The 10,852-nt window shown below is 43.7% G+C and overlaps 1 protein-coding gene across 2 annotated transcripts in view; it reads left to right on the top strand.

The window, feature by feature from the left end:
* ASTN2 (astrotactin 2) overlaps positions 1–10,852 on the top strand; it is a 944,548-nt gene that overhangs the window by 428,337 nt on the left and 505,359 nt on the right. For both annotated transcript variants that reach the window (XM_007449713.1, XM_007449714.1), the window contains exon 6: positions 1,297–1,464. In XM_007449713.1, coding sequence (XP_007449775.1) covers positions 1,297–1,464 — 168 coding nt within the window. The remainder of the gene's footprint in view (positions 1–1,296; positions 1,465–10,852) is intronic.

Consider the following 10,852-nt stretch of genomic DNA (forward strand, 5'->3'; position numbering starts at 1 on the left):
GGACCAGGGCTCGAACCCGTGACCCCTGCATTGGCAGGCAGATTCTTAACCACTGCCGCTCTCCAAGTCCAGCTTCGTGAAACCCGGTCCTATCTGAACTCTTTTTTCCCCCATTTCCATCTGTGAAATTCTACCTTCACTATATTGCTACGTATATACACTCAGCATTTACACCCAATATGCAGCCACCCTGAATGGGCTTCTTCTGCTCCTTGACCCCGAAGAATATATGTATGTGTACATATGTATGTAACCCGTATGTGGCTGTGTAAGTGTGTATGTGTGTGTGTGGGGGGGGTCTTTTGTTTGGCCTACACAAGCTTTCAAGAACAAATTTAAACCATCATTTCCAAACTGGTTGATTACAATAAAAATGTAAATTTTCAGCCTCTCCTGATGAAAACCTGAAGTCCTTGCACCACTTACCTTTCGACCCACTTGGCAAGAGCTGGCTAGAGCTGAGTTGCAGCTGCTTCATGCTGATAGAGCCTTTAGTACCCAGTTCACCCCAAACTCCATCTTTCCTTATTATATCCCAACATTAAGGTGTCTTCCATTGCATAAGTGCTGCTTTTCTTTTAGAGGTGCTACAGATTTCTTTGAATGCATCTCTCTCTCTCTCTTTCTTTCTCTATCTCTCATACAATAAAACAAAACATAACGCAACCTAGGCCAGGGGGCCAGGATGCTGTTTCCCTTATACTCGGCCAGTGCTTCCGCGGGATATAATCTGCCTCCCCCTTGTGGGGTATTAGTGAGTGACCCCTGTTCCAAGGGGGATGCGTGGGTGACAGAAACAGAAGCTTTTTTTATATTTTAAATTTGAATATTTAATCATTCTTTACTAGGACAAATGAGGCACTGGCTAAGCACTTTATCTACATTGATTTATTTCATTTTCCCAACAATGAGGTGGGTTCCGTTGCTATTCCTATTTACAGATGATGTACCCAAGGCCCAGAGGCATTGAGTGCCTTGTCCAAAGTCCATGGCCGGTAAAGGTGGATCCAGGATTTGAACCCAAGTCTCTCTCAGTCCTAAGGGCCTGACTCTTAAGCACTAGGCTGAACTGCCTCTCATGTCTGACTTGCCTGTCTCCATTGGTTGCTGGCACCATGACTGGCACATTGTAAATGCTCTGTGAATGTGTGTAGCTAAGCGAGAACAGAGGACCTCGGGTCGCGGGGCGGATGGCTTGTATGCACCTGTCTCTGTTCCTGCCCTGCAGCATCAGTGGCAAGACACCTGGTACCCTAAAATCATGGAGAAAGTAGCTCTCTCTCTGTTTCCCCACAGGGAGCAGCTTTGTGGTGAGTGAAGGGAGCTACCTGGACATCTCTGACTGGTTAAACCCGGCCAAGCTGTCCCTGTATTACCAGATCAACGCCACCTCCCCATGGGTGAGGGACCTCTGCGGACAGAGGACCACGGATGCCTGTGAGCAGCTCTGCGACCCAGAAACCGGTGAGCCATGAGCAGGGCTGGGGTTGGAGGGAGGGAGGGTGTCGGCTGGAAGATGGTCTGCACTCCTTCTGCCTGAAGAATCATGGCTTCTGAGTGATTGACAAGGGGCTTTATGTAAAGGTCCATCAATCCCACTGGTGGTTAAACTATGTGCTGCCATTGCCAGACAACAAAGCAAATTCTTATAAAACCACAGCATCTCAGAAAGGACCACAGAGAACATCTAGTCCAATTTCAGCAAAGCAAAGTGTCTGAATGTCACCAGACATCCCTGAGCTTAGATCCTATCTATCAATCAATACCTTTTACTAGCTAGGTATTCTTTATCATTTTTTTTTCATCTTTATTGAAATATAATTGACATATAACATTGTGTAAGTTTAAGGTGTACAATGTGATGATTTAATACACATACAAATGATTACAGCAATAAGGTTCATTAATACTTCCATCACCTTACGTTTTTTGTGTATGTGGTGATAGCATTTAAGATCTACTCTCTTAGGAGTTTTCCACATATAATACCATATGGTTAACTCTTCACCATTCTGTACATTAGATCCCCAGAACTTTTTCACCTTAAACGGGGAGACGTTGGCTGTAGGGTACTGGGCACCTAGTACCCTACTAGGGGGTATTCTTTAGCTAGCTGGGCATTCTTTAGCAAGATACTTTCTCTCTCTGAGTACTAGAGAAGGAAAGTAGCATCTAACTCACAAGCCTGTTGTTAGGATTAAATGAGATAATGTATGGAAATCTCCTAGTATACTCATTTTTTCATTCATTTGGCAGATATTTATTGAGTAGCTGGGCACTTTTCTAGGCATTGGTGACATAGCAGTGAACAAAAAAGGCAAAATCTCTGTCCTAATTAAGTTTATATTCTACAGAGACATTAAATTTGCACTGCCTGAGAAGACAGCCACTAGCCACCTGTGGCTGTTTAAGTTTAAGTTAATTAAAATAAAATAAAAGTAAACATTTCCTCAGCCACGTTAGCCACATTTCAAGTGCTCCATAGCTAATGTGTCCAGTGGCTACCTCTTGGAGGACTCGGGGCATTACCATCATTGCAGAAAGTTCTGTGGGACAGTGCTGCAATAGACAAACAGGTAAATGTGGATATACTGTGTCAGGGGATGATAAATGCTGGGGGGGAGAGCACGAAGCATAAGGGATGCTGGGCTGGGAGTAGGGGTGGAGTTGTTATTACAGAAAGAGTGGTCAGGGAAGGCGTCTCCAAGGTGGTAACATTTGAGCCAGCACTTTAAGATGGAGACGGTGGAAGCCATGCTAACATCTGGGGGGAAAGCATTCTAGGCAGAGGGAATAGCAAGGGACAGCCTCTGCAGCAGGAGCACAGGAAGATCCCATTGATTCAGCACTAGCAGGAAGACCAGTATGGTTGGAGGGGAGAGAGAGAGAAGTTAGGATGCAAACTTGAAAAGAAGTTTGGGAAGAGGGTGGTGATGGGGGGAGGTTGGAAGGCCTTATATAGGAAAAGGACTTTGGATGTTACTCTAAGTGAGATGAGAAGCCACTGGAGGATTCTGAGCAAAGGAGCAACATGATCCGACCTACATTTTAACAGGACCACTCTGACTGCTGTGTGACTAATCAACTTAGAGGGCGTTCAAGGGCACTGTTTTTCCAGTGTAGACAGGAGTTGGTAGTGGCTGGGAACACAGGGATTAGGGGAGAAGATGGTGATAAATGATCAAATTCTAGATATATTTAGGGTGTAGACTTGACAGAACTTGTTATTGGATATGGAAGATGAGAAATAAAGAGGAGTCAAAGATGATTCCAAATCGTTCAGTCTGAACAGTGACATGACGGACTTATCATTTGTTGAGTCAGAAGCTGCTGTAGGCGGGTCAGGGCTGAGGTAAAGGGGATCAGGACTGCTATTTTGGATATTAGTTCAAGATGACTCCTAAACATCAGGTAGAGATGAAAAACAGGCATTTGAATCCAAAAGTCTTATTCAAAGAAGAGGTCTTAGCTGGAGATAGAAATTTGTGAGTCTACAACATATGGATACTATTAACCCAAAAGACACCATCTTATCTACAGTTATTGCTTAGTAAATGGACAGCATCTTACTCATAGTTGCTGCCCAATAGTTATTAATGTCCACAAACAGGGAAGTAGGAGTTAGAGAGGAGAAAAGCTTACCAAGATCACAAAGCAGGTCAGAAATGAAGCTGGTATTAGAACCCCAGTTCCCCTTCTCCCAGTCCTGTGCTCTTCCCTACAGCTCACACTGGTATACTTTTCTCTGGAATTTCACCTGCCTCTCCATTGACAAGATTCTGGCCATCTTTGCCTGAAAATCTCACTGTACTGATGCCGTGAGGAAGGCTCTGTAGAGCTGAGGAGACTCAGTGGCCCAGGTCAAGAGTTTGCTTTCTCTACCCAAATTCTCTTCTGCTTCTCCGTGGGGCAAGCAATTCGGGAGTAAGGAGAGGGATTCTCCAGGCTAACCCCTGTGTCTCTGCAGAATCAGGCAGGGATTAGGCTTTCTAATCATCATTCCCTCCTTATCCTTTAGTTGGGAGCCTATATTCAGACACATTTTTCCAGCCTTTACATAGGCCTGCTGGGGAAGCTGTTCAGAAAATGTGATGCAACTCTAGTGTACCATTGGACCAGACAGCTGAATCTCCTTTCTCTTAATTAAAACATTTAGACTTTAAGGCACTGACACCCTAAGCAGTATCCCCTTACCCCCAACACACACACACGCACGCACACGCGCACACACACACACACATACACACGCACTCAGCCCCTTAGAGTTGAAGATGTTGCTAGAATCCACTGGGTTGACCTTCTCAACTTTATCACTGATGATACTGATACCCAGAGAAGAAAGATAAAAGGAACAAAGTCACACACACAGGTGGCCGAGCCAGGATCCAAACCTAGGATCCTGCGCTCCTAACCGGTGCTTCTCAAGCCCGCAGTAGGTCTACAGTGAGGTCTGAGATTCTACTTCCCTAAAAGGCTGTCAGCTCTTGCGGATGTTTCTGACCCGAGCACTACCCTTGGTGCAGCAAGGCTCTAAACTCTCTTTCCCAAATAGTCCTCTCATGTTCTAAACGAACAGCGAGCGGCCCAGTCGCCATATTTGTTAATTCATTATTTATCCTGACAAAGTCATGCTTACTTTTGTCACTTTATCTCCTGCCTCTATTTGTCACATACCATGGGCTCTGGGTCCATTGATACCCGCACTTCCCTGAAGGCGCCGTGCCTTTTCATGCCTGCGTCCCTCTCACGGGCTGTTTTCCTCCCCCTTGAAATGTCTTTCTCCTCCTTTTACTTGGAGACCAGGGGCTCTTTTTGTTGTTGTTGTTGTTTTGTTTTGTTTCTTTGCGGTACGCGGGCCTCTCACTGCCGTGGCCTCTCCCGTCGCGGAGCACAGGCTCCGGACGCGCAGGCTCAGCGGCCAAGGCTCACGGGCCCAGCCGCTCCGCGGCATGTGGGATCTTCCCGGACCAGGGCACGAACCCGTGTCCCCTGTATCGGCAGGCGGACTCCCAACCACTGCGCCACCAGGGAAGCCCCAGGGGCTCTTTTTATTTCCATTTCATGAAGCCCAAGCATCCTTCCTCTCAGAGGCATTCATGACTCGCCACCCCCAGCCCTGACCAAATTAAGGGGTCCTCCTCTCTGCTCTCAGAGCCTCCGTGCCTCCCTGTGTTACAGTCCGTGCCCCTGAGCGGTCATTGTTCTTTCCTCGTCTGGATCTACCACCAGACTGTAAGCTTTGCTAAGGGCTGGAGAGGGGGATTCAAAGCATGTGTCTTGCTCATCTGTGTATCTTTAAAACGTATCACTATACTGACATATAATTCATTCACACAAAAAAAAAAAAAAATGAAAGGGGGAAGGAGGGAGAGAGGGAAGGAGGGAGGAAGGAAGGAAACTTCCCTTCCCATGCTCCTTGAAAAAATTGTATTCACCAATTTTCAGCTTCTTCCTGCATACCCACTTACATATAAACTCAGATTAAATATTTTCCAGCACTAGAGAAATTGGGTCACCAAGAGCTGTCCAGTAGCCAGACCAGCTAGAGAGTCTCACCCTCCCATTCAGCTACATACATTCCCAAGAACATTCCCCTTTGCATTCTCCTCTCTGCTCACATTCACAATCCTCCCACCCCCCCAAACACCCTATGTAGAGTTTTACCTTCTGACTAGAGTTCAGGCTCTTCCCTCTACCTGAAATTTCTTCTCTCCTTTAATTATCTACTTTCCAAAATTCCATTTACTTAATTACCTCTCATTTCCTCTCTGTAGAATGGATGACTTCTACAGTATTAGCAGAGTTTTCTGTTGACTAGAAACTTGCTTAAAGCATGATTTATTATTTGGAAACTGCAACGCTAAAATGTAAGCTCCTTCAAGCTTTACTACTGTATCTTATTTATCCTTCAGCAGAGCACCTTGCTCTTACAAATCACAAGACATAAATGGATGGGGTGATCTACAGATAAGGAGTGGAAATAGGAACATAAGTTCCCTGAATAGATTTTCATGGAGCTTGACTCAAACCGACTATGTAAAATTTATTTCAGTTGGTTAAATCCGTTCAAGCAGTATTTTCTTAATGCCACAAATGCATTAAGTCTTGTGTGTCAAGTGCTATGGGAAATCACAGACAAACTGGACAATGTTCCTGCCTTCACGGATTTCACATTTTTGCAGGGATAAAAATAATACGCCCCTCTATAGCTATTATAAAAGACACAGTGTAGAATAAATCAAGAACAGGCATTTATAGAGTACCTCACGCCTGGAGAAAAGGGAGAAATGTATTCTAGATGGGAATTTCAGGAGATCCATCATGGAAAAGATGACCTTTTAGCTGAGCCTTGCAGAATCAGTAGGGAGTATGAATAAAAGGTGCTTGAGCAGAGGAATCTTGACGATGGAGAAAGAGAGGAAGTAAGTCTAGAGTGATTCCCAGAACCAGAGAGCAGCATAGCTGGGCTGGCCTCTGGAGAATGTGCTGCACATGAGGTAGGGGAAGAGAACCAGGGGAGTGGAAGGAGATAAGGTTGGAAAGGTGAGGTGAAGAGAGCTCACAGAAAGATGAGGATCTGAAGATTCTGGGAACCACCAGGGATTTTACTAAGGCTACATCGGCCACTGAAAAAGGGAAACTTGCCTTCTATCTATCCAGTTGTTTTAGGGAACATCTAACTGCCCAAGGGAATAGCTGGGTGTTCTCTCCTCAACCTTCCACCAAGAATTTGGGGAAGTCATGGAAAAATGAAACCCCCAAACCCTGTACATTTTCAGATTTTAGATCTGACAAAAGTGGCTTAGCTTCCCTTAAATGAGCCCTTCCTTCTGTTGGGGGGATCCATAGGGCTGAACCAAGTCATGGAGTCCAAGTACGGATCATCTTGCCTTAATGCTTTATTGGATGTGTCAGCAAGAAGGATCATTCTTCCCAGCTGACCAGGAAGGAGAAGGAAACTGGGGAGATAGTGTTGTTGAAGAATATATAATTGCCGCGATGTGTGAAGGAGCCTGGTCAAGTTTTCCTGCCTCTGTGCCATAGCCCAGCTCAGGTGTGTTTGTCCAGGGATTTCAATAATTAGTACCACCTGCAGGTATGGAATTGATTCCAGAGTGTGCTGGAGCTGGCTTGTATGGAGTTAAAATCTGAGTTTATATATAGGCGGATATAGAGGAAGAAACTGAAAGTTGGTGAATTCGATATTTTCAAGGAGCCTAGGGAGGGAAGTTTCCTTCCTTTCTCTCTCCCTCTCTCCCTCCCTCCCTCCCTTTCTTCCTCCTTTCATTATTTTCTGTGAACTCATGAGAGTCGATTGTTACCATCTCATCCCAGCTCTTTGTTCAGTTCTGTCATGCAGGTAGCTTGGAAATTGGCTGTGATGAGAGTATTTATACCCAACAAAATTGGTAAATGTTACAAATCATGGCTTATTTTCTTTGGAAAGCCAATCATTAAAGATTTACCATCATAACAGTGGATGGGATGAGAACAAACTAATCAAGGACCAAGGCAAAGAAGAGTCTCAGTGATGGCTCAGAGAAGGCTTGAAAATGCTGCCGGAGGGCGGCATTATGCTCCCTTCCAGAATAAACTACCATTACTCTTCAGCTCTCTGTAGACAGGAAGTGAACATTCAAGGACTACGTGCTATGGTCTGATCAAATGCAGCACCACACAGTCCAAATGATCAGGCCTTGACCTTAAGAATGGGGAGAGTGACATGGGTAAAGGGGATCAACTCTATGGTGATGGGTGGTAACTAAATTTTTGGTGGTGAGCGTGTTGTAGCATGTACAGAAGTAGAAATACAATGTACACATGAAATGTGTAGTGTTACAAACCAGTTACCTCAGTAAAAGTAATTTAAAAAATGTCATCATGGGTGAATCTTAGTGTGAAACAGTTTTATTAAATTTCAGCAAATGGGTGGTATCATGTTAAATTCTGTATACAAAATCATTGACAGTATGGCCCCAAATCACATGAGGCAGGTAGCTGCAGAACATTAACTCATTTAGTCACTAATTCTTTCACCTGTTCGTTTATTCATTCAAGCCTTTAGTGAACCAGAGTAGAATTGGAATATCCTTTGGAATCCTACAAAACTGGGTTCAAATGCTTGCCTTTCTGTTTACTGACTTTGGCAGGTCATTTAACATATCCAAGCCTCATTTTTTTTTTTTTTTTTTTTTTTTTTTTTTTTTTGCGGTACGTGGGCCCCTCACTATTGTGGCCTCTCCCGCTGCGGAGCACAGGCTCCGGACGCGCAGGCTCAGCGGCCATGGCTCACGGGCCCAGCCGCTCCGCGGCATGTGGGATCTTCCCGGACCGGGGCACGAACCCGCGTCCCCTGCATCGGCAGGCGGACTCTCAACCACTGCGCCACCAGGGAAGCCCCAAGCCTCATTTTTACATATACAAAAAGAGGCAAATAATTCCCATTTTGCACAGTTGTTGTGAGAAGAAGATGAAAAATCACATTTAAGATGCACTTGGTACGGTACCTAATTTATGGTGGGCACTCAAAGCATAGTGTCTACTGCTATTTTATAATCAGTTATTTAGTCCATAGTGTCTTCACTTCATTAATTTAATAAACATTTCAATTAATTTAATAACTGTTTTATGAAATACCTTTAGTTCAGCAATGCACAGCTGTGTTAGATTATGTGAGAAGAAAGTAAGATAACAGCCTCTGGCGTCTAAGACCTGACCACCTAATGAAGAAACTTGCAGTAACCTGGATGTTTCCATCTGCTGGCTTTTCATTTAGTCCTTGTGTGACTTTTAAATGTGTGCAATGAAAAAAGTCATAGGCTCTCAATCCTAGTGCCAGCTTTGCCACAGATTTGTCATTTGACCTCGGGTATGTCACGTATTGTGAACTTCATAGTCCTTCTTTTCAACAAGGAGATCAGTGTAAACATAATTTTAATGCTAGAAAGGTCCCTAGCGATCATCTAGTCTGATGTATTGAGGGTCACACGGAGGCTAAGCAAGTTGCCTGGTGTCACTCAGTCAATTAGTGGCAAGATACAGATTACAGCCCTGAATCATTCCTAAGATATTTTCCAGCTTAAAATTCATGTTTCTATGACCTTTTAAGCACTAATAACTTAGAACATAAGTATGATTGCAACAATTTGTAAATGGCATTTAAAGCAGATTGAATTTTCTTTTCAAATTGATACAGATGTCAGTCATGTTTGCCATCATAGGCAGTTTATTTTCATTCATGTCTTCAGCAGCCACTTTTCATTTGCAATTGGATATGAAATGAGAATACAATGTGTGTAGTTATGTCCTTTGTATATCTTATAATGTACTAAATGTTTCCAGTTGTTTATAGATTGTTTCTGTTATTTGCTGATCCCTGTATTATTAACGTTTAAAGGGACACAAGGACTTCATGAAGTTGTAAAGACCAAGAATTCACAGGGAATAAGAATGTCTCTGCCTTGAAGGGGATTGTAGCATGGGGGGTTTCTAGGTAATGTCGTAGATAACATAGGGTTTACGTTGGGTGGTGCTTAGTGAGATGTGCAGTTAAATAAGTTGAGATCCATCCAAAGAGAGCCAACTTTCTGGTAGACCAGAGAGGAGAAATTTATATATGAGAACATAAGTTTTATAAAGAGTTGACCTTTGCTCATCTTGTTTATTGCTGCGTATCAGGTACTGAAACAGTTCCTGCATCAATACATCTTTTCTTGAATGAGTGAATTAATGAATGCATGAGAAGCAAGTTTCAGTTGCTGGAAGGTCAAGAGCTGGTTAGTGGGTTGGGTGTAGGGTTCTGGTGTCAAGACCAGGAGTAGCCCTAAGGGAGCTGACAGTGACATTTTGGCTAAGTGTGTTTTTGCTAAAGATTTTTTTATCTGGGACAATTAATTCTCTGCTGAAAGTCACCTTCCCCCTTGAGCTCAGTATCGCTAGTCTTTCTTGAGCTCAGAGTAAGCTCTGTCCTTTACCTGGTTAGGATCAGTCCATGTCCAACTATGCTGTTACCCCAGTGGACCTCAACTGGGGAAATCAGTCCTTCATAAAGTGAGCCACCGATCCTCAGAATCCATAATGCTCTCCACCTCACCATTCCTTGGTCCCGAACTTTGCTGGGAGATGTATTAAACAAAACTCATCTAAACTGACTGTAAATTAATGAACCCAATGCCTTATTTTTCAGACATACAAGATAATGTAAACAAACTATCCAACACCACTTCCAACAAAAGACGTTCAAACAACAACAGACCAAGATTTTTCTGCTTAAATTCCGTGAAATGAATGTTAATCATAAAAGCGCATTTATCACATCAGACTGATCCATTTGATGCATTCATTATTTATTTATAGCAGATGAGGGTGTTAGACAGTGACCAAATATAGCTTATAGTTAAGAGAAGGATGGTAGAATTTGGGTGAGATATCAAGAGGCACATGAATACAGGAACAGCATCTACTGTTTATTATGTACTTGTTGTGTACCAGGTATCATGCTGAGACTGATTTAGTAACTCTCTTGGTCTTCATGACAACACATCTAGGTGGTTATTATTGCTTCCGTTTTCCATACTAGAAGCTGTGTCTTAAAGTAACTGATTGACATTCTCAGGGTCATATATTTACTAAGTGTCTCAGCTGGGATTTGGACCCAGACTGAGTGAGGAGCCTACTGTATTGAGAGTGAGTGTGTGAGGGGGTCTGCTTAGCCCGGAGAAGAGAGAGACATTCTGGCAGCCTCCCTCTGGTAGGTGTTTGCTGAGAGTTCTGGACCCGATTGGGTTGGGGGTGAGGGAAACATGCAGAACCAGAGAGGTGAAACTGGGACAGCACTTATGAGTTGTAGGGA

The sequence above is a fragment of the Lipotes vexillifer genome, unplaced genomic scaffold, assembly GCF_000442215.2.
Source record: "Lipotes vexillifer unplaced genomic scaffold, Lipotes_vexillifer_v1.1 scaffold230, whole genome shotgun sequence".
Taxonomy (NCBI): domain Eukaryota; kingdom Metazoa; phylum Chordata; class Mammalia; order Artiodactyla; family Lipotidae; genus Lipotes; species Lipotes vexillifer.